This window comes from Chroicocephalus ridibundus, chromosome 1 (genome assembly GCF_963924245.1).
Source record: "Chroicocephalus ridibundus chromosome 1, bChrRid1.1, whole genome shotgun sequence".
In the NCBI taxonomy this organism is placed as follows: domain Eukaryota; kingdom Metazoa; phylum Chordata; class Aves; order Charadriiformes; family Laridae; genus Chroicocephalus; species Chroicocephalus ridibundus.
This window is the reverse complement of record NC_086284.1, coordinates 111,496,541-111,524,130: the sequence shown is the minus strand read 5'-3', so window position 1 is coordinate 111,524,130 and position 27,590 is coordinate 111,496,541. Positions and strand designations below refer to the sequence as shown.

Sequence of the window (27,590 nt, the reverse complement as noted above, 5' to 3'; positions counted from 1 at the left end):
AAGAGACTTTAAGGTGTCTCAAGCACCTGCAAATCTCCTTGAAGTCACTGACGGCCAGGTGTCTGATGATCCAGTTGTTTATTAAATATAGAGCTAGCTGGTCTTCTAGAAGCAGCATAACTGAAGCCAAACAGTGCTTATGCAACGCCAGTTTAACATAACTGGGTTGTTTCTGGTCCTTGGGCTAATTTGTTTTCATCCCCTGCAGGCATCTCCGCACACCATGCCCCTCTGCTCTGTAAGTGTACTCTAAAACTTAAGTCTCGTGTCCACAAGTCCCCTTATGGTTTCATCCAAAATAGTATTACTTGGTAGACGTTTGCAGCTGAATCACAGATAACCGTGGGGCAATATATAATAACTACTTCCAGTGACACTGTTTCAATGTAATTTTGGTCAAAACCAAATAAACAACAGCAAGTTATTAAAGCAAACCTTAGTGATCCTCCCCCACCCCCCAACCATGATCCCTTTTGCTAGCCATAATAACATCTATCCACAGTACTCTTACTTAAATCACTGAAGGATGGAATAGGGTATATGGGTAAAAAAAAAAAAAAAAAAAAAAAAGAAGATATAAGTAAGCTGCAATGTTCTTTTCTTCCTAGTGTGGCGATGGGCACCAGTCACTTTACTGTGGAGTACTACTATTACTATTAGGAGCAGTGAAGAATTATGTACGCTGACTCTGAGAGGTGTCTTTTCTGTTTTTCTCTGTAATGATCTTTCACAGAAGCCTGATGACTGTGACTTGCATATTCTGCTTTTTCAACAGTGGTACATTTGGGCTGGAAAATCTGGTGCTGATGATTTGGATTTGGGCTTGGGAGCAAAAACAGGTGTTCCCACTATTGTGTCTCTGGGATATATACGTTTTTACTGCCTTATCAGTCTGGAAAACTGATTTTTGTAGAGGTTACACACACAGAAGCACTAAGGACCAAAGCTCTATATTTAAATAAACAACTGTATTGTCAGACACCTGGCCCTCACTGACTTCAAGGAGATTTGCAGGTGCTTGAGACATCTTAAAATCTGGTCAGTTATGTTAGATTTTTGGAATGTAACATACTTTTTGGAAAAGCTTTTAGTTTTATTGTAACCATCAAGTCTGTAGAAGAAAGTCACTGTCCTGTAATCATAGAAGTGTTTCCATTGACTTCAGTGAGATTTGGATCAGGTCTGTGAATACAGCTCTGAAGTAAGCAGAGAAGTCTATGCTGGCCACCACACATGGCTTGTTATATCTAACAGAAATTCATATTATGCAATAGACTTGGAGACCTTGAAGGATTATCTCTGTTAAGAGAAATGTTTGATCAATAGTGACAAATTATCTCGGTCAATAGCGATACACTGTAAATCTCCTTGCAATGGTTTTCACCACTGTGTGAAGGGGACTTCCCTTCAAATCATTTTACTGCAGTAAGGGAAAGGGAGATTTTTATTTAGCTGCCAGCTTTGTTTCCCGTTCCCTCTGGGCCCCTGCCCTTCAATTACAACACTTGTCAGCTTTTAAAATGTGCACTGCTTCTTTTGCATGCTTTGGATATTTAAAAGGGTAAAAAAAATCTTGAGTAGAAAAGACTCTGGAGCAAGGTCAAAAACTTCTGTTTTCTTATTCGGCCTTCTTCCACCTCCAAACTGACAACCTCTGGAGCAGTTAAAGGATTCATTCCAAAATGGTTTTGGTTAAAATTAAGACTTGTCTGGAGAGAAATGACTCATTATTCTTTCACCTATCATTACAACCTTCTCCCTTGCAAGCCAATGAGACTCACTGAAGGTCCCTTTTCCCCTCATGAGTTCATCACAAGAGCAGAGTTCCTCTAAATTTTCCTGACAGCTCTTCTTTCTGGTTCTTGTTCCAAGAAACCCAATTTGCCATACACGGCTAAACACAATAGGTATTGCAATTCAGATCTATTTACCAAGCATTTAAGAGTTTACTTCAAGCGGTGAAGTGAATGAAATCCAGAGGTGCCCTCTCCTGTGCTTTCTTTGGCATATCCAGGTAACAGTGGAATCTCCTAACAGTGGATGATATCTAGACCGTTTGTAGAGTAGATATTAAAAGTTAAGACAATGGCCATCTTCCCACTTTGATGGCCTAAGTAGTAAACAAAACACACATCCCCTTAAAATCTCACATATCTTGGTTTCTGTTTCTGCTGAATCTTGTCTGCTTTGGTCTGATCAGGCAACCACAATGTTATCTACCTTGACTTTGAAATGTACAAATACAAATACATTCCTGGAAGCAACATTAAGCAGATTTTCAAAGCATTTTGATTGTTAAAAGTCCAGCTTATGTTTAAATAGACAAAGTGACTGCTTACTTGTTATTTCTCATAGTTATTTTAATGAATTTATACCGATCAACTCTTAAACAATGTCACTAGCAATTTGCCATATATTAGCTGTAAGGTTGCTTCAACAAAGTTGGTCAAAACAGTTTTAGAAAGAGAATTGGACAAAATGGTTGCCTACAAAATTTTGCCAACTCTCTGTTGCATGTGTCACAAGTTTTTTTCTGGGAAAAGTTACTGTTTCCCTGTTGGATACCTGGAGCAGTGTAAAGTATACAGGGAACATGAATTCCCACTGTAGGCTCATATTACAGTTAGCAAGCTCTATACAGTGAGACTATGGCAATTTACTGTAGTGGAAGTCTTCTTTGGTCTGTGAACTACAGAATTCACTGCTCACAGAGTGTATTCTTAGCTTCCCAGTTTTAAGGCAAGCTTTATTTTAACTACTTCCCCTCCCCCGCCTTAGGGACAAGAAAAATCTCAAAAGGACTTGACAAATTATTTAGCTAGATTATTGGTGAAAAATGAAAAATTTTCCTGGGTGCCCTTTAAAATACTTTGTGGAAAATGCAAAATCAGCTGAAATATGTTTAGCAATTACCTTCAAGCTGACAGTGCCTTCTGATGTACGAATCATTCTGCGACTTCCTGGAACCCTGCCAAAGTGTGCCATTCACATTTTTCCTGTCTAAAGTAAAAGGACAGAGAGCAGTCACCTGAATTCATAGCAAACCTGTGAAATAACAGGAAAGTCTATAAAAATAGCATCAGAATGCAAATCAAACAAGCTTGCAGAACACTGTAGTGTCTGCTTGAACACAGAAATAAATTGATGATTTCACAATATATGAAATTTGATGGACGGATGGTATTTGTTGTGGGCAGACTTCAAGTTTTATCATCTTTTGCTGCTGTCTAAGATCTCATTTAACACTGTTAAAACATGATCAGAATTTTTGTTATCTTAGCCCTGCTTTTAGGACCTAGGAGCCCACAGAACATCTGTGCCTTTATTTTGCTTCCAGGAATTGTATAAATATTATTTAATTTTACAGTTAACAAGCCAGCGTGTTAGCAAGAAGTAGCATCAAAGATGCCCACATCTATGTCACGCGTGCTCCAAGGCAAATACTGTCTCAGCTTGAATGGGAGAAACTAGGTTGGCTTTGAGTACAAGATGGCTATTCTTCTGTTCTCTCAGTGAACTTCAAAGCCCTCATGCTTCACAGCATGTTGATAACCATGAAGTTTTTGTGCTTTCTGGTTTCGTTTTTTTTTTGTTTGGTTGGTTGGTTGGGTTTTTTTTAATGTTAGGTTTCACTCTATGTCAGAAAATTTTCTTTATGAAAGCACATGTTGATTCTGTCAAATGATGGGAATTCATTACAGCCTGGATGCTGCAGACCAAGTGATACTGTCCTGCATGAAAGTCTTCCCAGTGTGGGGCTACAGAATGAAGTCTTAAAATAGGGGAACTTTCATCTATCTGAGAGGCCTTGTTATGAAATATTGCTGCATTGTTACAGGCAGATATAATAACCACTTTACTCAGTAAGGGCTAGATGCAACAACTAAACCCAGGCTCCAGAGAATAAATAATAGAATGTTAACAGGAAGCACTCACTGAAAAAAAACCCAGTAATTTTAACTTTTTAAGAAACTGATGATTATTTCCCACAAAGGATTTACAAAACATAACCCACTGAAACACAAGTTTGGATAATAATACACAGTGTCAGGACAGGTTTAAAAAAAAAAAAACCTGAACTTTTTCTTTGGTGAGCTTGTTTGTGAAAACTGAAGCAAAGAAGTTTGATATAGGAATGGGCAGGGACCTGAATTTGGTTAGATCAGAGATACTTGAATTTTTTATTGAAATGATTACAAGAAACACTGCTGAGTATTTCTCATGCCGTCCCATAAAACGTTCTTTAAATGTTTAACTAATTTTTTTCTGTATCTACCTACAAATGTATTTGTGAAGGTGTGGGGGGAATATATTGATAGCTTAACTGTATTTTTTCCTTTCCTTTGCATTTGCTGCAACAGCTGTAAAGCAAATCAGACCCTTAATTAAAGTTGGTTCTGTGAAAGCATATAGTAAATGATTTAAGCAGTTACTAACCAAATGCTTCATTTTCAGACATGGACTTCTGGATGGATCTAAAAGAATTAAAAGAATTTACCGTTAGCTGAAAGTCAGAATGAAAAACGAAAGCACATTTAATCAAATATGGATATTTTCAACCTAATTCTTCAAAGCAGGGCACAGGGATTTAGCTGTACAATTCCCACTGGCTTTAATTGGAGTTACTTGGCTTTTCTCATTCACCCAATCATCTACTCCCACATGCCACACAAAGCTCCGAAGGCTTCTGAGTTTTTCTGTAAAAACATGTTATTCAAGATTCTTTTTGGAATGAAGAATTCATGACTGAATCAGGGAGCCGATCAGGAAGAAAATAAGAGATACTTTTCTTTAGATATTATCTGAAATGTCCTACAACTTTTAGAAATTTGTGTCTGAAGTTTGGTCACATAATAATGGATTGAACCAAAAAGCTACATATGAACATGCCATCCCCATGACCTTGAGTGACATTTTATTGCCCAAATAAACCTTGAGCTTTTTGAACATGTACGTGAAGAAATAGTCCCAATTCATTCTTCCATCTGTGGTCAGTGGTTTATAAACGATGACTTAAAGAATATACTAACTTAATTGAAGAAAAAGAAATCTTTGAATTAACACAGATTTACGCTGTGAATTAATTTGTTTCACTTTATCCATAAAAAACCCAATGGATAGTAATTTATGAGCTAGAGGATGAAGCCAGAAGGTTATACTAGATGCAACCAGGGACTCTTTAATCTGTGCCGACGATCAGCAGAAGGGAAAGAGCTCAAAAATTGGGATCCTTCTCCCAGCTTCAGGCATGTAGGTGCTAACGGGTTTCCTGAGCAAGCGGGTGCAACTGAACTATTGGTTTTTTAAGGTTTGTAAGCACTAGTTCCTCTTGAAACCACTTGGATTTTTTTTGCTTCCAGAGTTCCACAATTTAATTCTTCCTGCCTAAATAAGGCACACTTCTGTTTGCTTTGTTTCTGCTACATTTGTTTCATTTGCTACTTCCGTGTTGCCTGGTAGTAAGAAAAAGAGAATGGTAATTCCTCGTTCACTTTCTCCATACCTACAGAAAAGTCCAAGGTGAAAATTTGTGCATTATCAGTGGGGTTGTCATGTAGTGATGGCTGGACACTCAAAACGAAACAATTTTCATTGCAAAATCTTTTCATGTTGAGTGAAATTATTTTCATCCAGCTTACTCATTTTTTATATTTAGTCAAATGATCTAGACAACCCTTCTAAATTCTGATAATTCATTTAGAATAGGATTAGTTTTAGAACAGAATAGTTTTATTTGCATTGTAAGTTTTGACACTGTAGCTATAGACTGCTATTTGTATTCTAAGCAAGAGACCCTTAGGCAGCCAGGTGATTGCATCATTTGGTAGCACTTGGTAGGATAAATCTCGGGTAAGACCTATCGAGTGTGTTACTTAAAAGTGTTAAAGAACAATGAGAAAACCATGAATAATAAAGTTATGTCCATACTTTAGTTAATGCAATTTTGGGAGCATTTTCACAGGGCCCTGGCTGGTCACAGATAACTGAGATCTCACAGCTCTGAGTGTATACATCTCTGTGTTTTCAGTTGATAAGTTACTAGCGTTTTTATCAGATGACCGAAATAGATTAAAACTGTTATTTAAGACAAAAGAGCTCTTAATTTTCTTTGAATTCTTTATCTATTTTGACATTTCTCAGCAACAGACATAGATAACATTGATCTTCTGATTTTAGTGGAACCCCACCTAAAAATGGAAAAGAAAAATAAATAAATAAAAGTGTCCAGGGATTTTCATGTCTGTCACAGCCAGACAGATTAGGATCTGTCTTTATCATTCCATTAGGCAGGATTTCAGATTTCATCTGAAGGGGACTACTTCAGTAATGCAATAGCCTTCAACCTGAAGCCAAAAAAGAAATTTTATAATAAATTCCTCTGCTTACTAATATATATTAATCATTAGCCCACTTTAGCATTGTGTCTTAAGGAGTGGCTACAAAGCATGCTGCTGTCACAAATATACTTGATAAAATACAGTCTGACCTGCTTTATCTGAATCATTTTGCAAACTGATTTTTTCACTTGGATTAAAAACACAAACAAAAAACTCTTCAGGAGATTATCAGGTCAATGGTACAAACATGCTACAAAATAGGTTACCACTTCAATCTTTCAGAAAAGCAGACATATGGTTAAACAAAGCTCAGATTAACTGCGTTTGATTTTAGCTGCCCTGGTTCTGATATTTTGGAAGAAATCTTTATGTATATGAAAAAATCATGGCAAAAGAGCTTTAGTAATGCATTACAAGCTTGTTACTTGCTTTCCAGCTGCAACATTAATACATGTACACTATGAGAATTAAATCAACATTGACAAACATTAATAAAACAACAAGGAGGAAAGGTACAGACAAACATAGTGACACTGTGTAGACCTCAAACAGGTCTCAACTTACTTTCTTTTTTTGGTCACTGTGTTCTCAAAGTCAGGAAATTCCTTTTAAAAAGATAGAGAAAAAAAGTCTATGAAAATCAAAAAAATGTTTAATCCAAACATAACATTTTCCTCACTGGAAAGACAATGAATGATGTACTTTGGATACATGTTTTTGATGTCCACTAAAATTTCCAGTCTTTTTCCAACAGCTGAAGCTGTGGAGGACACAGTGCAGCAGAGAATATATGTAGTTATGTGTCCTGATTTTAGGAGGCTTCAATATCCATGGTTCCCAAGAAGCTGACGACTGTAATACCCCTGAAAAACCAGAACAAGACTATCACCCCAAAGATGAATATCATATTTCTTCTATAGTATGATTCTTTCAAATTTTATGAGGATAAAATACACACACGTTACAATGAGGTGTGGCTTTCTGGGGGATGCAGAAGAATGCAGACTCTGTGACCCCATTACCCGCAGAGGAATGTGGAAGAGAGCAGGAAACTCTGCAAGTAAAATTGAAAATTGTACAAGTTGGCCTGGCAAGGCTCTGAGGGGCACCGAATCAGACTAAAGCACTGTCCTGGAGGCAAGATCATACAGCCCCCAGGGCCCAGATGACATGTACCCTGACAAGATGTGGGAAGGAAGAGAAGAGTTATGTGGGTGTTGAAAGAGTGAAGAAAAGGGTGCCTCACTCTGCAAGTGATGCCAAAACATCTCACTGCATTTTTGCTGTCACAGTTACCCTGGGACTTGAAGTTAATTTTATCTTTAAGAAAACCTGAGGATGTCAAGCTAGGACAGAACAGATCTCTGATCCCTATACTATTTTGATATCTCCTGAGACAGAATATCAAAGCACTGTATCACTTTCATATCTATTTCTTCCAGCCTGGAAAGCAGAAACGAAACTGGGATAAAAATGTCCATGATGAATGCCACTTCAATCTGCTGTGCAACAAGAGACATTAAAAAAATATATAACCATTCATTATTTTACAAATATGAAAACTTCAGTGTATGGACCTATTTCTCATATTCTTATGTTTAATTTATTTCCTTCGTGTAGCACTGTCTACATCTGCATGTCTCTGACCACAGTAATTTAAAAATGTCATCCAGGTTGCATGATGAAAAGCCAAAACATGTACTACATAAAACGATGTAAGTGCATAATTGAGCATTTTATATTTTTCCCCTCCTCTCAGTGAAACCCATTATAGATTTTTTTTAAGCTGCTTCAGGAAAGCGCATTAGAAAAGGCTGGTTTACTGCACTGAGGTTATTTTAGCTGAGTGTAGGAGGTCCTGTTAGCGCCTGGACATTTGTGAATGCTAATAATTGTATCCAGTTTCCACAGAATTTTTTTTTGCATGTATAGATCTGTTCACAGATGCTGTTCACAGATCAAAAGAGTAAACAGAATTTATCATCGACTTTGAAATACTGCAAGCAATGTAAGATAAATTTCTTGCTGAGAAAAAATTTAGCATTTTAATCCTGGGACAAATCTTTTCAGTAGCTGTGAAGAAATGACTAGAGGAGGTGCACAGGCACACAGAGAAGTTGAAAAATGATCGTTTTGATTTGATGTGATTTTAAGGCCCTTCTAAAAGGGTAGTGTCAACACCTCATTAAAAAATTCAAATACTTGATTTCAAAGAGGTTTGTTAAAGGAAGCATTATGCATAGAGGTCAGAGACCAGAGGATATTGTAAGTCAGAATCTGTATAGGCTACAGGGGAAAAAATGGACACAGGGCCCTCAGTGTGGCCATATACCCGGAAAGACTATTAATTCACATCTTCACATGCCAAACACCTGGTGTGGAACATGAACCATAGAATTGTAGGTTGAATCTTTTGCTCCATGATTTGAAACCAACGCTTCAGCATCGATTTCTTAAAATCCAGCAAAACATACATGTATGGCATTACATCATACATGGAGGTGATACTGATGTGAGTTCACTGGATATCACAGGACGCGGTACCACAATGAAATATGACAGTGGGTTTAAAATGCCATTTAAAAATGGCACCTTTTATTTGACACCCCTCTTCCTGCTATGTCTGAATCAGATGGCTAAATTGGGCTACAAGAATAAATTACTCGTTTGTATTTTTTTTTAAGTCTTTTTTTTTTTTTAAGTATTTTTTCAGTATTTGACTGCACTTAAAATCCTACGTAACTTTAATCTGAAACTAGGAGTGAAGAAGTTCTAAAAACGTGTTTTATCTTAGAATGTAAATTAAGTTTAATCTACACTCTACCTTCCAGATTCTCTGAAGAGCACAATTACCTTGTTTATGGGAACAATTCTTTCCTTCCTTATCCCAAATATGAACGATCTGTTTCCTAAAAACAAACCGCACACGTGGAAATTCAACATTATGAAATTCTTAATAAAGTACTTTCCTCCCTGCTTTTATCGAATAACTCTAAATTAAAGAATTGAATGAGTCCCTCTGGTGTTTACAAGCTGGCTGAGAAAGCTAGAGCTCCTGCACCTGTTAAGACTGGCAAAGAGGGAAATGATCGTTTCAGACAACGAGCTCTCTACTTTCCCTCACTGGAATCAAATGCCAGTTATAACACTGCAGATTAAAGCAGGTATCATGACTGATTGTAATTTTCCTGGCAATGACTTAGAAAGACTGATAAATTATTTGGCACTTTTCTGATATACAGGGTAGTTGATCATATCACGGTCAGCAGTTGAAAAATATGTGGATCTCATGACATTTCGTGATTGCAATCTGACAGGAAATATATGAAAATAGTTGTAATACTGAAGACTTTTTCTTGAGAAGCTTAAGACAGCTCATGAGGTAGAAGACTGTAACACCAAGCTACAAAAGGTAGAAAGTCAGTTTCCCTGTTAATAGCATAGTTAAGGCCAAGAGCACCCATATAATTCAAACTGTTTCTGAGGAAGATCCCATTCAACTTTGCTATGTATAAGGTTCAAAATCAACTCCAAAAATCTATTTTTGCTCTTTCTGTCTGAGAATATTACTGAAGCTGAGCAATAGCCAAAATAACCAAAAAGTTAACAGGCCAATTCCTTGAGTGGATTAAAATCAAAAGGTGAGTGTGTATAACAGGCACATGACAGCACCATAGAAACCCAGAGTGGGAACATCCCAGGCAAAACATTTTGTATACTAAACAGGTCTTCTAAGTTACGTGAAGGAGAAGAACAGTGTACATGGAAGAAAGATTATTCTTCATCCAGGAAGTGTTGTTTGGGCAGATATTTGTCCAGGAGCAAAAATAATCATGGTTCAAAAAGGTGCTCAAAGAGTATGTTCACTGAATTATGCTCTACACAGCTTCAGCGACCACAGTACCCTGTATTTCCCACGTCTCCAGAAGAGTGTCACAGCCCAACTATGATTAGGACAAATCACAACAGACAAGATAACTGCAAGAAAATAACTACCTTGCTGCGGTATAAGGACAAATTTCCTCTAGCACTAGCCTCCATTTAAGTTGAGGGGAGCAGACCTTGAACGCCTGCCCTGTTGATCTCTGAAGTTGTATAGAAAAAAGGAAGGGGCAAAGCCTCCTAAAAAGTAAATGTGCTGTGCCGAGCTGCTCCGACTTGAGGAGATTTAACAGCTCTGCGGAATCTGCACGGCCATGGTTCAACCAACCATTTAAACGTACAGTCAAGCCCATACCTACTTAGCAGTGCACTTAAGTATGTGCATTACTGAATAATGATAGATGGCTGAATCAGGGCCTGAGGGAGCCAATAATGTCCTGAATCTATCATGCTGTGGGGGCCTCCCTGCAGCCTGGAACCAAGTGACGGAATTAAAAATGGGAGAGAAGTACAAATGGGCTCAGTTAATAAGCTTAACGGCTTCATCCAAGGTGTAGGTCTAATAACTCACATGCTAGAAATAGCAGATAAGACTACACATAGTCCTTTGGCCTTAGCGGCATTTTTCCATAGGTCTTACTGCTGACACGTCATCACTAATCTTGTTTTCCATTTCTAGAGAGTATTTTATAAATAATCGCGTTGATTCTACAGCCAGCACAGTGACACAGCATCCAGCCGTTATTTTTAGTTAAGTGCTGAGCTGAATATTATCTCAAAACAGAACAAAATAAAACACACAGCCAGTCTTAGGAAGCTTCTTGTTAATATCTAGTGAGCCAAGAGTTTGCTTACCCATTTACCATTACTTTTATTGACAATGAAATTTAAATTAGTGATGAATAAATGTGCCATCACTAAAATATCCTCTTTAGGAAGACAGAAATGTACGATAACAGTTAGCAGAAACCAAAGTGCTAGATTTTTCTCTTCATTGTTGTACATGTATCTTCATGGACTACCAAGTGCCATGCACTAAGCAGTGAGAAAAGCATTTTGCTACAATGGGTTCAAATTAACTTCCAAGGGTTTCTAATCTTACACTAGTAGCAAACCTGCTCCTCTAGGCTGTCTCAATGAGAATAAAGTTCTGTATTGAATAGGTTGATTACTTTTGTTCCGCTGAAAAATTTATGAAACCTAACTCTATACTAATATGATGAAGATTCTGAAGTAATGCTGTCAAATCAGAAAACAGAACAAAACAAGAAAAAGCAAGAAACAAAAAGCCTGATGTAAACTATCACTGCACTTTTAATTCTTAGTCTTACACATTGAAAACCTGGTGCAGAGCACAGTGCTAGGGATGTGTCTCTACCATACCTTGAGAAGATAAAGGATAATTTTTGGTAGCTATCTGTTGCAAAGTATATTAGGAGGTCATATGCGGCATGCTGGGCACAAACCAGAAAACAAACCTGCTTTCATTTTTTTGTTTTACTTTGTCTAAATTCTGTTCCTAGTAGATAAATGTCTATTGGACAAAGAAATACTAGTGTAGTTGTCATTAACTATTAAGTTGGTTTGTAGTCACAGCAAAGGGGAAAATGACTGGAGAGATGTAGGAGCTGAACTATAATGTCCACCTTTGTCAGTAGAATGGCATGTTTCAACATAGTTGTGTAACACAGCCCTAGTCAAATAGCTAGAGCTTCACACAACTGAAATACTGCAAGCATGCTAGCATCAGGTTACAGCCATATTTCACAACCATGATTAAACACGCTTAGCTGGAACAGAGTAGAGCTGGCTCCTTTTTATAGTAACAAGGTCACAACCTGATAAGGGGGAGAAACCTTTCCCACAGGAGAGCATCTCCCACCTACTACAGTAAAATTATAATGCAGGCACATTTCAGAGCCCACACTCATAGATCTGCACTGATGCTATGAGGAATCATCTTGAGATCTCTGCACTGCTATGCTCTCAAAACCAGGACCATTATGTAAATCACCAAGGTGATTATCTGGAAGAGAGAGACATGGGCGGAGTAGAGATGGTTGCAGCAGAAGGGTCTGAGAAGAACAAGTTATTTCCGTTCCTCTAGGAATTCAATAGATGCTTGCCACAATTCCCAGCCTTTCTCCTATCCCACTCTATCCAGCACTCCCTTCACGCAAGTCCTGTGTGCAAATCCGCTTTGTGATATTGCAACACCTTAGGCCCAGCAGTCTCATAGGTACATGATACCTAACCCAGAGTGCGTATGGGTAAAGCCTGGCATAATTTCTGAAGGGAGGACAATCTGTCGTCTTTGAATAATAAACATCCCGTTTTCTCTTTATTCCTTCACCAGACTGCATCATATGTTGCTATAGATAGAGATAGTAATTATAAATGAAGGAGCATTGTAAAGAAGAGAACAGAGATTAAGAAATGAAAAAAGATTATGAAATTTAGTATATTACGTTAAAGTATTTGTCAAAGCCCCAATGATATATTATACCAATAACATACCAATAATAAAGGATTAAGTAGAGTAACATTATGTAGGAAGAAAAAAAAAAAATCAGAAGACAAGCCCCTTCACATGTTTACCCAATGAAGTCTTGTAAAATGTAAAGGTTATTCCAGATGCTGTCAGTAGTTACAAAATTAATACAACTCACACTTTAGAAATGCCTTTTTTTGTTAATAAAAATGACAACAAAAGACACCAATAGTATATCCTGTAGAGACAAACTCTACTAATATGTGTACGCAGCATTTTCATATGCTATTACTTACAAAGAGAAATTCCCTCGTACAGTGAAGCTGCACTAATCTCACTTTGCTGCTAGCTGTATAGAAACTCATGACCTGTTTTTCAAGTGTGCTTGTTAAGACTGGACAGAAATCAGGTCATTGGCTACAGGGATGAGATTTGAACAGTGGCTACAAAGAGCCTAAGTAGCTCCAACTGGCAGTTAAGCCAGCTGAACACATGTGTGCCTGCATAAAAAAAAACAATAGTTTTTTTTCAAAATAAATTGCATACTTTGCAAATAGATTTTACTTACCAAAGACATAGACCTATCAGGTGGTCCACAGTTTACATGCACGGTCACTGGACTGCTAGCCCGGCTTTCAGTAGTAGTTGTATCCTTGGGTTCTTGATGTTCTGGGACAGGTTCATACAAGCTGTCCATTGAGCCCTCCTAAAATATATTTAAACAGATTTTCAAAGATGAACACTTGTAAAAAAATTACAATAATAGTAATTAAAAAAGCAAACAGTTTCTGTGGTTTACAAAATAGAAAGAGTGATTTTCCTTCCCTGTCTTTTGAAATCCTGTACTTAATTCTTTCCTAATGCTGGAGTTCACAGCATCATGGCTTAAATTACACAGATAGGCAGGGGTAAAGCTGAAGGTGCAGCAAAAATGAATATTAACTGCTCAGAATGGGTAAAATCAGGTGTATATCTCCATCTGAATACTACATGAAAATTCCTGTGAAAATGATGAAAACTATCAACCATGCCAATTTCTATATACACTGTTAAAAACTTCTACAATTAGCACTTCTTCTTCATGGGAAAAAGTTGATTTGATGCAGAAGGTAACCCTATTCCTCAAAAATAAATGGCAAAAATGCTGCCAGCTCCCAGAATTTCAGAGTCATGATTTAGGCTCCCAAGATAATGAGAATGGCCATAATTAAAAATACATTCCATTTGCATTCAAATTTTTGAATTCTAAGTTATAGTGCACATGTAAATGTTCTTTTTTTCCAACAAGCAAGAATATAAGCATTTTAACAGAAACTAAGATTTTCACATTTATCCCACAGCTCCAAGAGACAGGACTACATCTACACCCCACCATTCCATAATTCAAGAGTTAAAAGAAAGCAGATGGCAAAACTAAAGACACTCTAACTAATAATCCTAGATTTTAGATGTTGCCACTTTGATCTGCAATGAATATTTTCCCAATGAATTTTGATTACTGATTTTAACTGCATTAATTAAGGAATAAATCAAATTTACAGCAGTGAGACTTACAGCAGAGCAACACCATTGAAATTAACATGGTATATTATTATTTAAAAGCGTTTGCTCCTCTAATACAGAAGATAAACACAGATGTATATTTGCAGTTATATTGTTAATATGTGAAGTTTTACAGGCAATATTATTGATTGGTGAAACAGCAGTTCAAAGATGTGACTCGTTTTTGTAACCACAATGTTTATCTATGGATCTTTATTTGCTTCAGTCTACTAGATTCTTGATAAGCCAAGATAAATGTTGTGGGAGAAATATTGCAAGTTGAACCTCTTGAAAATACTCGAGTTATATACTGGAATTTATTCTAGGAACTAATGAGTTAATGCTTCCTGAGAAAGTGGCACATGGCTTATGAAGGACATTACGCAGGGCTTGTGCTCCTAACAGCCATCTGAGCCTGGGTTTTCACAGCAACTGCATTTATTCATAAGAATATTATTTTTTCTTACTGTAACTATGTTGCCATGTAGCAATGGTGTTTCAGACTCCAGATCTGAAGTTGTGGATCAAACATTTCTAGACAAAAATAGTGAGTTTAAAACCTCATTACAGACTTCCGGGGTTCTATAATGTAAAATGTAACCATATACTTCTCCCTCAATAAGGAATAATACTTTGGCGAAAAGAGTATTTAATTAAGAAATGGAAGCATAAAAGAGCTTGTGTGAAAGAGACAGCATGAGAGAGAGAAAAACATGGGGAAAAGAGTGGGAGAAGTAGAGAGAAGGAGAGAGGAGAAGAAGAGGGTAAGAAAAGAGAAAAAGAAGGCAGAAAGAGAGAAAGAAAAATAAGTAAAGGAGAGAAGGGACGAAAAGAGCAAGAATAAGAGAAGGAAAAGAGATAGGGAGACAGAAGAATCACAGAATCACAGAATCTTAGCGGTTGGAAGGGACCTCTGAGATCATCGAGTCCAACCACATAAAAAAACAAAACAAAACAAAACAAAACACACACACGCAAAAAAAGAAAAAGCACCCACCTACTAAACTCCACACCCACAACCCCACCCACAACACCCCACCACAAACCGATAATCTTGGGCACTAGAGCATGCCCTGAAGAGCCATGTGTACACGTTTCTTAAATACCTCCAGGGATGGTGACTCCACCACCTCCCTGGGCAGGCTGTTCCAGTGCCTGACCACTCTTTCAGTAAAGTAATTCTCCCTAATATCTAACCTAAACCTCCCCTGCCGCAACTTCAGACCATTTCCTCTGGTCCTGTCATTATTCACCTGGGAGAAGAGGCCAACACCCACCTCTCTCCAACCTCCTTTCAGGTAGTTGTAGAGGGCAATGAGGTCTCCCCTCAGCCTCCTCTTCTCCAAACTAAATATGCCCAGCTCCCTCAACCTCTCCTCATATGCCCTGGTCTCCAGACCCCTCACCAGCCTGGTAGCTCTCCTCTGGACATGCTCCAGCACTTCTATGGCCCTCCTGTACAGAGGGGCCCAGGACTGAACACAGTACTCGCGGTGAGGCCTCACCAGTGCCAAGTACAGAGGCACGATCACTTCCCTGCTCCTGCTGGCCATGCTATTCCTGATACAAGCTAGAATGCTGTTGGCCTTCTTGGCCACCTGGGCCCACTGCTGGCTCATGTTAAGCTGGCCGTCCACCAGCACCTCCAGGTCCTTTTCTGTTGGGCAGCTTTCCAGCCACTCTGCCCCAAGCCTGTAGCGTTGCTTGGGGTTGTTGTGACCAAAATGCAGGACCTGGCACTTGGCCTTATTAAACCTCATCCCACTGGCCTTGGCCCATTGATCCAACCTGTCTAGATCCCTCTGTAAAGCCTTCCGACCCTCAAGCAGATCAACACTCCCACCTAGTTTGGTGTCATCCGCAAACTTACTGAGGGTGCATTCAATCCCCTTGTCTAGATCATCAATAAAGATATTGAACAAGGCTGGCCCCAAAACTGAGCCCTGAGGGACACCACTGATGACTGGCCGCCAACCAGATTTTGCTCCATTAATCACAACTCTCTGGGCACGGCCATCCAGCCAGTTTTTTATCCAGCGGAGGGTACACTTGTCTATGCCATGATTCTCCAGTTTCTCCAGGAGAATGCCGTGGGGGCGGTGTCGAAGGCCTTACCAAAGTCCAGGTAGACAACATCCACAGCCTTCCCCTCATCGAGAAAGCGGGTCACGTGGTCATAGAAAGAGATCAAGTTGGTCAGGCAGGACCTCCCTTTCATAAACCCATGCTGGCTGGCCCTGATCCCTTGGCTGCCCTGCACTTGCCTTGAGAGCTCACTCAGGATTATCCTCTCCATGATCTTTCCCGGTACCGAGGTCAGGCTGACAGGCCTGTAGTTTCCGGGATCCTCCTTCCGGCCCTTCTTGTAGATGGGCGTCACATTGGCCACCCTCCAGTCATCCGGCACCTCTCCTGTTGACCAGGATTGTTGATAGATAATGGAGAGAGGCTTGGTGAGCTCTCCTGCCAGCTCCCTGAGAACCTTTGGGTGAATCCCATCCGGCCCCATAGACTTATGCGTGTCCAGGTGCATAAGCAAATCATTAACTACTTCCTCCTGGATTACAGGGGAGTTGTCCTGTTCTCCATTCTTATCTTCTAGCCCAAGAAGCTGAACACCCTGGGGGTAGCTGGTCTGACTATCAAAGACAGAGGCAAAGAAGGCGTTAAGTATCTCAGCCTTCTCCTCATCCTTGGTTGCAAGGTTTCCCCCCGCATCCAGTAAGGGATGGACATTCTCTGTCACTCTCTTTTTGTTGATGTATTTATAGAAACTTTTTTTGTTGTCCCTTATATTAATTGCCAAGTTGAGTTCCAGCTGGGCTTTTGCCTTCCTGATTTTTTCTCTGTATGACCTAACACGATCTCTGTACTCCTCCTGAGTTGCCTGTCCCCTCTTCCAAAGGTGGTAAACCTTCCTTTTTTCCTTAAGTCCCATCGATAGCTCTTTGTTCATCCAGGCCGGCCATTTTCCCCGCCCTTTAATTTTGCACCTCATGGGGACAGCCTGCTCCTGGGCCTTTAGGATTTCCCTCTTGAAGAGCGTCCAGCCTTCCTGGGCTCCTTTGTCTCTCAGGACTACCTCCCACGGCACTCTCCCAACCAGGGTTTTGAACAGGCTAAAGTCTGCCCACCGGAAGTCCAAGATGGAGGTTTTGTTAACCCCCTTCCTTACCTCACTATGGATGGAAAACTTAACCATTTCATGGTCCCTAAGCCCAAGACGGCCTCCGACCTCCACGTCCCCCACTAGCCCTTCTCCTGGTAGGCTCACCTACCATTTGTGTCAGGAAGTTATTCTCCATACACTTGAGGAACCTCCTAGCCTGCCTGCTCTCTGCTGTGTTATATTTCCAGCAGATGTCTGGTAAGTTGAAGTCCCCAACTAGAACAAGGGCTGGCGTTTGCAAGACTGCAGCCAGCCACTTATAGAATACCTCATCAACCTGCTCATCCTGGTTGGGTGATCTATAGCAGACTCCCAGCACAAAATCACCTTTGTTAGCCTTCCCTTTCACCCTTACCCATAAACACTCAACTTCTTCATCACTGGAGTCTATCTCTATAGAGTCAAACAACTCCCTAATGTACAGAGCCACACACACCCCCCTCCTTCCTTGCCTATTCCTTCTGAAGAGCTTATAGCCACTCATTGCAGCATTCCAGTCATGACCATCATCCCACCACGTTTCCGTGATGGCGACTATGTCGTAGTTGTCCTGCCGCACAATGGCTTCTAGCTCATCCTGTTTGTTGCCCATGCTACGTGCATTAGCGTAGATGTACTTGACCTGGGCTACTGATTTCGCCCCCATCTTTGGCCCTTGACACTCAGGTTCATTACCAGCAGGCCTGGTTTTATCCCCTTCCCCCTTAACTTTCGGCTTAAAGCTCTGTCCATGAGCTTTGTTAACTCTTAGCCTAGTACCCTTTTCCCCTTCTAGGAAAGGGTTTTCCCATTGTTCTCTAGCAGTAATTTCTAAACGTCTATCACCTTTCTCTGATGAAATGTCAGAGTGGGAGTCCTCACTAATGTGGTCTCCTTCAAACCGTGGCATGCTTTCCTCAGGTTTAATCTTGACAGGCCCAGTTATCTCCCCTTCCCCCCTCATATCTAGTTTAAAGACCGGTCAATGAGCCCTGCTAACTCCTGCACCAAAATTCTTTTCCCCCTCTGGGACAGCTGTGTCCCGCCTGACAATGGCATGCCAGGTGTCTCATAGAGCCACCTATGTTCGAAAAACCCAAAGCCCTGCCTGTAACACCAGTCCCAGAGCCACAAGTTGGTCTGTTGCCTCTTCCTATCAATTTCTTTATTCACAGTTGCCACTGGTGGGATAGAAGAGAAGACAACTTGTGTTCCTGACCCCTTGAGCTGCTGCCCTAAGGCTCTAAAATCTCTTTTAATTGATTTCGGCCTCCTCCTACCCATTTAATCACTACCCACCTGAAATACTAACAGGGGGTAATAAGCAGTGGGGTTTACTAGGTCTGGGAGTTTGTTTGTCACATCCCTGACCCGTGCCCCAGGGAGGCAACAGACTTCCCTGTGTAGTGGGTCAGGGCGGCATATTGGTCCCTCTGCCCCCCTCAGCAGAGAGTCACCCACAACTATGACCTTTAAGAAGAGGGAAGAAACAATGAGAGAGAAAGAGAGAACATAAGGGGGAGCATGTGAGAATGAGTGCTCAAGAAAGGGAGAGAAGGACATCATGAGAAAGCTCAAATGAGAGAAAGTTCATGTGAGAAAGATGAAGCACCGGGGTGCAAGAAATGTCAGGTGTGTAAGAAAAAGCAAGTATGTGGAAAAAGAGCAGGTGCACATTAGAAAGCGGGGGCATGAGGAATAGGAAGCACAAGAAAAAGAGTGAGGGCAAGAGAAAGGATGAATGCAAGAAGTGGAGCACATGAGAAAGCACAAGTGCACATGAGAAATAACACAAGAAAAAGCAAGTGCACAAGGATGAGCATGCACACAGAAGAGAGAGCAGGTGAAGAAGAGAAAGAAAGAGAGAAGATAGGAAGGGAGAAAGAATGAATGCATGACAGTGAGAGAAACAATGAGAGAGAGTGAATGAGGGTGGGAGAGGGCAAGGAAGAACGCATGAGAAAGCTATCAAATGAGAAAGAGAAAGCTCACCTCAGGAGGAGTGAGCATAAAGGCATAGGAAAAGGGTGAGTGCATGAGGAAGCATGTGAGCATGTGGGATAGAGAGTAAGTGCTTGGGAAATAGAAAGTGCATGTGAGGAAGAGGCAAGGAATGAGAAAGAATGAGGGCACAAGAAAGAAAGAGGGCACCAAAAAGAGCGAGGGCACGGAAAAGAACAAGGGTGAGAGAAAGGGAAGGCACTCAAGAAAGGGGATGCACAGAAAGAGTGTGAACATGGACAAGAAAGTGAGCAAGAGAGCAAACGCATGAGAAAGAGGGAGTGCATGCACGCAAGAAAGAAGGAAATAGTGCATAAGAAAGAGAATGTGTGGAAAGGTGCAAGAAAGAGAGGGAGGGAGGAAGACAGTGAGCATGAGGCTATGGGAAAGAGTGAGTGCACAGCTGCAAGAAAGGCCACGACATCGCAAGGAAGAGTGCAAAGTTGTGAGAAAGAAAGTGAAGCTGTGACACAGAGAGACCAGGCATGAGAGAGAGAGCACAAGAAAAGGAGTGGACATGACAAAGAGTGTGCCAATGTCCAGAAAGAGCAAGTGTGCAAGGAAAAGTCAGCATGAATGAGAAAAGAGTGTGAGCATGACAGAAAAAAGGGAAAGAGAAGGTGAGAAAGAAGGAGCAAGAAAGCAAGATAGAGCAAAACCTAAATAAAGCAAGAAAGAGGGAAAGAGAAAGAGGGAAGGTGAGATCAAGAGAGAGAAAGAGTGCTAAAGAACAGGGGAGAGAAAGAGTGCATGAGAAAGATCAAATGAGAAAGAAAGCCCAAGTACCCAACAGTGAGTGTGAGGGCATAAGAAGGGGTGGACAAAGGAAAGAAAGGCACAAGGGTGGGATAAATCACATAAGCATGCGAGAGCATGGTTGCATAAGAAACAGCAAGCATGTACTAGGAAGAATGAGGGTGTGAGAAAGAGGGAGGGCACAAAAGAAGGAAGGCCACAAGAAAGGACGCACTGCAGAAAGGGAATGCACAAGAAATAAAGAGGGAGACAGCACAAGAAGGAGAGAGAAAGGGCGTGGGACGGGGTGCAGGGGGATGGAGTGAGAAAGCAAGCATGAGGATGTGAAAAGGATCGATCACAAGGTTGTGAGAAAGGGGGTGAGAGCACAAAAAAGTGAGAGTGTGAAAAAAATCAAGGGCATGAGAAAAGGAGAGGGCATGAGAAAGTCTGCATGCAAGAAAGAATGAGCATGTGAGAAAGAAAAAGAAAGTGCACATGAGAGAGAGAATGGGAAAGCAAATACAAGTGAAAGAGAGAGCGACTACGCATGAGAGGGACTGCTCACAAAAGCCGCTCATGAGAAAGAGCAAGCATGAGAGTACAGGAAAGGGTGGGAGCAAGAAAGGGCAGGGCTGAGGGCAATAGAGCATGAGAGCACAAGAAAGCAAGCACACAGAGAAGTGCAAGAGTGCAAGAAAGGCAAGAGCATGAGAAAGGGCAAGTGCTTGAGAAAGGAAGTGTGCAAATAAAGTGCAAGCATGTGTTAGCAAGGGTGTAAGAAAGTGCACATGTGAGAGAAAGATCAGAAAGATAAGAAAGGGTGTGCAAGAAAGAAGGAGGAAGAGAGAGAATGTGGGAAAGAGAGAATGTGCTGGGCTTGTGGAAGAAAAAGCAGGCATGACGAAACAAGCATAAGGGCATGAGAAAACTGGAATGCGACGGTGCAAGACCGTGGGATGTTACAAGAAAGGGCACGATGGTGTTTCAAAGGAAGCACTGGCACAAGAAAAATTGTGATGGCCTGAGAAAAGGAGCAGGCACAAGAAAGTAAGTGTGGATGGGAAATAGAGTGCCCATGAGAGAAAAGTAGGGGAAACAGAGAGTGCAAGAGTGAGAGACAGGGAGAAGGAAAGAGTGGGAGAGATCATGAGGCAGTTTAGAAAGGGGGAGAGAGATATGTGAATCGTGCAGAGAGGGTGCTTGTGAGAAAGACATGACACATGAAAGAGATTGTGCAGGAAAGATAAAGTGTGTGCAAGGAAGTGAGTGTGCGGGCATAAGAAGCAGTGAGAGTGAGGTTGTGAGAAAGAGGATGAGATCATGAGAATGGGGGACACAGTGCAAGAGCAGGTGCAAGGCCACAAGACAGAGAGGGTGTGAGAAAGGGGGCAAGCATGAGAAAGAGTAGGGCAACTTGTGAGAAAGAGTGTGCATGTGAGAACTGGTGAGTGTGCGCAAGGTAGAAAGAGAACTCTTGTGAGAAAGACAGCTCTCAAGAGAGGGAGAAAGAGTGCAAGGAAGTGAGCCCAAGTGCATGAGAATGAGTGACTGTGAAAGCTCAAGAAAGGGAGCAAGGGCATGAGAAAGGGCATGAGAGAGCAACAAAGAGATTGAGGTAATGAGAAGAGAAGCAAGTGGGTGAAAGAGCAGGACCATCTGCAAGAAAGACCAGGCACAATAAGAGGTGGATGTGAGGATACAGGGAAGAGAGCTAATATGTGAGAAAGAGCAAGTGCGCAAGAAAGATTTTGAGTGTGTGAGAGATGGCAATAAGGAGATAGTGTCTGAAAGAGAGCAAGAATGAGGAAGAACAAGGGGGAAGAGGAATAAAGAGGGAGAGACAGAAGGCAGTGGGGGAAGATAAAGCTCAAAAAGAGACTGAGAGAGGGACCGCACCAGAAACCAAAAGACAGAGTATGGCAGAAGGAGAGAAAGCATGCATAAGAAAATGAGTGTGAGAGCATGAGAAAGAACAAGGATGAAATTGAAAGGGTGTGAAGTCACAAGAAAGGGGGTGAGGTCATGGGGGTTATCAGAAAGGGCGTAAAGACACGATAAAGAGAAGAGGTTGAGAGAAAGGACTCAAGCTCAAGAAAGAGCATTATCATAGAATCATAAAATTGCCTAGGTTAGAAGGGACCTTTCAGATCATCAAGTCCAACCATCAACCTAACATTGACAAAAACCATCACTAAACCATATTGATAAGCGCTACGTCTACCCATCTTTTCAACTGAAAGAGCAAGTGCATCTAACTGTTCTAGAATTCTGTGATTCTATGCGAGAGAAAGAGAGCTAGATAGAGGGGGAGAGAGACAGAGAGAGAGATAAAGGGCCACCAAGAAACAAACCTCTCAAGAAAGAGGGAGATAAAGTTTGCATGAGAAAAAGTGGGCATGAGAAAAATGTGTACGAGATTGTTAGGGTGCAAGATTGTGAGGAAGGACATGAGATTGCAAGAAAAGTTAGAGTGCTGTAAGAAAGGGCATGAGGCTGCAAGAAAGGGTTGAAGATGTGAGAAAAGGAGTGGGCATGAGAGGGTATGCATAAGAGAGAGAAAGGGAAAGAGAGAGGGAAAGCAAGAGATAAAGAGTGAGTGAGGAAGTAAGTGTTCAAGAAAGGGAGCAAGAGAGCATATGAATAGAGTGTTCTGGAAAAAGACAGCATGAGGAGAAAGGTGGCATGAGAAATTGCATGCAATGGCATGAGAAGGGAAAAGATCAAGATCACAAGAAAGGGCACGAGGTTGCAAGAAATGGGGTGGCGGCATGAGAAAGGGCCTAAGAAAGGGACTAAAGTTGTGAAAAAGGGAGCAGGTGCAAGAAAGAGTGACTGAGAAAGAGCAAGCACATGAAAGTGATTGTGTGTGGAGAACAAGAGCAAGAAAAAAAAGAGCTAGACAGAGAAAGAGCAAAGGTAGGGAGAGAGAGCTTTAAAGAAAGAAAGTGTTCAAGAAGGGGGGAGAGTGAGATTGTGTGTGTGAAAAAGATAGAGAAGGCACAAAAGAAGCAAGAGAGCACAAGAAAAAGCTTGTGCAAGAATCCAAGCAGAAGAAAGGGCTTGAAGTTGTGACGACAGCAAGGGCATAAGACATGGAGCAGGTGGACCAGCATGTGAGAAAGAGTGAGCATGTGCATGAGAGAAAGGACAATTGAAAGAGGGATAGAAGGAGGGAAAGAAGGATGAAAGAGGGAAAGGGAGAAGAAGGAAGGGGAAGAGAGAGGAAAAGAGAAAGAGAAAGGGAAAGGCAGCACGTGAATAAGAGTGTGCAGCAAAGAAATAAATAGTAGGAGAAAAAGAAAGCATGTGCAATAAAGTGAGGGTGAGAAAGAGTGAGAACAAAGTCACAAGAAAGGGTGCAAAGTAACAAAAAAGAGGTGTGGGAAAGCACATACGGGCATGAGAAAGGTGCAAGAAGGGGACTGAGAAACCAAGCGAGGTCATGAGAAGGAGGAGTGGGCATTAGGAATATTGTGACTGTGTACAAGCAAAAGCAAGCATGGGAGAAAGAGCAAGTTCATGTGAGAGAATAGGAATAAGATAGAGGGTAAGAGAGAAAGAGTGGGCAGGGAGACAGGGATAAAGCATGTGAGAAAGTGAGTGTGAAGGTGCAAGAAACGTTGGACAGGAGAAAGGGCGTGGGCACATGAAGGCATGAGCATGTGCAAGAGAGCACGTGTGTGCAACAAAGTATGTAGGAGCTCAAGCATGAGAAAGGCAGAGTGTGCGTGAGAATGTGAGAGAAAGAAAGAGTGACAGAAAGTGAGAGTGCAAGAGAAAGAGAGATACTGACAAGGGTCGTGATAAACAACATGTGAGAAAGACAGAGTGTGAGAGAAATAGAGCGCCAACAAAAAGCATGAGAATGAGACAGCCTGAGCAATACAAAGAGCGAGCACAAGGGCACAAGAAAGGGTGGTCTCAAGGAAGGAAAAAGGTGTGGGAAAGAGAGAGGGAACCAGAAAGAGTGAGGGTGCGTGAGACAACGGGCTTAAGTGAGAGCAGGCACAAGAACGAGTGAGAACACACGAGAGAGAGGGGGTGCAAGAGAGGGTGTCCAAGAAAGCAAGTGCAAGAAAGGAAGCATGCTCAAGAAAGCACAAAAGAGTGAGAAAGAGAGCACCCAACAAAGAGAATGCGCGCCTTCAGTTTACAAAGAGTTTTCTTTGCTGACTGGTTTTATACTTTGTAGGAGCATGTTTCCCTTGGAAGTGGGAAATATTGAAAGAAATAACTTTCTTTCAGGGCAACTCAAGGTATTTAACTGAAATTGAAATTTTCTTGCTTCCTTTTTTAAATTTCTTTTTAAGTTAGGTCTACTTTTATACCAAAAGATGCAATGTCAGTAAAGTTTTCCATTTCACACGTCAACTCTTTAAGTAGTCCTGAGCGCACTATATATCACAGAGCAATATGAGCAGAAGAAAACATTAATGTAATTCTGGAGTAGTTAGTACATTTCCTTTCTCCTACATGGGATGAGAAAGCCTGTTGAAGCCCTTTGCATAAGGATTTTTATGGAGGAAAAGATCCTAGTTCAGATCTATAAGTAAACAATTGTCTGTAACTCTTTTCTTTGCATGATATTATTGTCATGGCATGCAGAGACTAGATCGATCATAAGGCAGGGAGACGAGCATTTAGTAATGCAGTCAGATCATTCTCCAGCCCAGCATTTAAATGTGAGCTCCTGTGTATGATAGCAACCCAGCTAAAATGAACAAGAAGTATATGAAGATGATTACATGGAAGAACTCCAAAGCTCAACCACTCAGATCTTTTCTACTCACACTACACTTCCGAGGATGGTCTTTCCACATTCAGGTAATCCCTCTTTGTAAAACCACATATTTTTAAGTCAAATCCATTTCTAAGTAACATCATATCCCAATAGCCATAGCAGCATTAGCATCTTTCTATTTACTCTATGGTTTCTAATTAATTAGATTAATACTGTATCTTTTACACCACTTTTATTAATACTTATTTTGTCTGCATCTTGCACCATAGAAACATGTGCCAAGGGCGGTTTCAGTTTATAACATTAGATGTAATATATTTTACACGCTGCTGTCAGCACATCTTTAAACCCACTATTGAAATAAAATATATACTAGTTCAATGTTACTGACAATCACTAAGAGGATTAGACTTTCGCTCAATACTTAACTTTATGTTTTACTGGAAAAAGTGGTGGTTAGCAAGCCACCATATGGAAGAGAAATAGACAAATGAAAGGCATCTTGTTTGGCTTAAACCCTAAGATCAGCGCCCAACTTGAATAAGTGATCTGAGCAACCCTGTGATTAGGAGTGTTGTATCCTTTCTCTACTGCCCTTCTCACACAGGTTTCTGATATACAAGATGTCAGCACCTCTTAAGTGTCTGAAATTCTTCCCTATCTTCATTAGTTCCATTACTAATGCCACTGCTTACTGCCAAAGACAGTAGGATCTAATCTTTAAGTACTGCCTTGTGTAAGGAAGCCTTTCATGCCCCTTACATCCACTTTCTTACAGAAACTTTACTGAAATTCAGTTTTTCTTTGTTTTGGGCACCTCTCTGTATATTGTCCATAATATAAATAGTATCGTTCTAATTTAATTGTCTGACATGCGAAGCACCATAAGATGGAAAAGACACTGCAAATTCAGGGTCTAAGGTTGACCTTTTAACATGATATGTCTACAAAAGAAGCGACATTTATGCTTCTGATCATTTTGTAAATGAAAAAGGGACACAAGGTTTTGAAAGCAAATCTAATTTGTCTGCAAATCCCTTGAGACCAAGGCAATAAGTCTGATGCAAAATTAATCTCAGCTGAAAAACCAAATAATTCTGAAGTCAACTCAGGACACAAAGTACTGCTGGGGAAACACCCCATGCTGGAGCACTCATACTAGGAGATCAAAGTGTTCCCAGGTAGCAACAGATTGGAATAATTTCTGTCTGCCTCCCTGGGAAGGGAGAGTCCAGTCCAGGCTCCAAAGCCCTTGCAATCATCCAGTGACTCTTGAACGTCTTCAGCCTCCATGTCACCACTTGCTAGACTGGCCCATAACACTGCGTCTCTCATGCTAAAACCATGTCTCAATTTTATGAATAGGTATAAAAGCAAACCCACAGAGAGTCAAATCTGACAGCATAAACCGATGTTCCTTTAACTACCGTAGTAGTTGCACCACTTTGGATCAGCCAGCAGTCTGGTTCTACTCTGTTTTTAAACAGAATATTCTTGTCATTCCTTCAGGTTGTTGCTTACTTCAACCACTATACTCTGTAGGGTAGAAAATTATTGTCTGAGCTATAAAACAATGTATTTTTAAAAAAGATGCATATGTGCACACACACATACACACAGGCACACACTCGTTGTAGCCTGAAGTCTTGTCGGTCAGTCTATGTGAGGAAAATACTTCCATGCGAATACTATTTTTTTGGAATGCTCCTTTTGTTCTGTCTGCCAACAGTCTAAACTTCCATTAAATGGTTTCAGGTTTAGCAGTTACTCCAGATGTTCACGTGCTGTAAATCAGCAGTCATTTCTATTCATCAGTGGCTAGTTGCATCTACCAAGGAACTGGCTCCTCTAGTGTCTTTAAAAGATGTCTTTAAAGCCTAATTATTTTGTTGCTGTGCATTATTTCTGACTTGCTCCTCTTCAGGAGAAAACTGCCCTCATATTGATACTTCAACCACTTTATTGCCAGCCTTTCACAGTCACAAGCCGACAGACAAAAGTAGCTAGTGTACATACTTGGGTCACCGTCTCATTTGCAAGCTAGACAGTCTGATTACAGAAAGCAACTGCACTGTGTCGCACGCATAGGGAGGGCTGTAAAGGACTCTTAGTTTTATGAAATACATTAGTGACCTATGAATTATCTTTAGATCTTCATAGCTTGTGCGATGTTTTGCCAGGTGCTCAAAAGATTACCACAGTGTCTCCCATAGAAAGCTTGTAAAGAATGGAGGTTATCTTCTTAGCAGCAATCTTTAAACAGAACTAATTATTTCATTACAGAAACTATCATGGCACTAGCTTTCACTTGTCTGAACCATCCATTATTACTGCAGTCATTATCTCTCTCACAGAAGCTCCAGTTGCTGCGTACCCGGTTTAAGAGAGAAACTGCAACCTGACCTATGCTCACCTACACAGTTCTCCCTGCATTTTGTCTAAATGCCAATTTCTCAACTGATACTAGGCTCAACACCTTTTTAAAAAGTGAACTACATAGAAAGTCAGAAGCTGCCCCAATGGAACAATAAAATATTGATACAACAGTTCTGTCCCAAAGAATTGCAGAAATGAGTATTTTCAAGCTGTTACGGATTGTACCACAAAGCCATTGCTAACTTTGAACAAATACACAGGTATTCACATTAAACTATGATCAAAAGTGTCCTTGAATTCCCAGGGAACTCTTTTTTATGAGTGACTCATCAC

General features: G+C 40.8%; 1 protein-coding gene across 2 annotated transcripts in view; it reads right to left on the bottom strand.

Moving 5' to 3' along the window:
* Positions 1–27,590, bottom strand: part of SAMSN1 (SAM domain, SH3 domain and nuclear localization signals 1) — a 100,283-nt gene that overhangs the window by 67,467 nt on the left and 5,226 nt on the right. The window contains exons 5-8 of one of the 2 annotated variants that reach the window (XM_063347516.1): positions 13,280–13,417; positions 6,903–6,943; positions 4,438–4,475; positions 2,914–3,000 (exon numbers count right to left, since the gene is read on the bottom strand). In XM_063347516.1, the coding sequence (XP_063203586.1) occupies positions 2,914–3,000; positions 4,438–4,475; positions 6,903–6,943; positions 13,280–13,417 (304 nt within the window). The remainder of the gene's footprint in view (positions 1–2,913; positions 3,001–4,437; positions 4,476–6,902; positions 6,944–13,279; positions 13,418–27,590) is intronic. The other variant, XM_063347517.1, reaches the window with a different exon arrangement.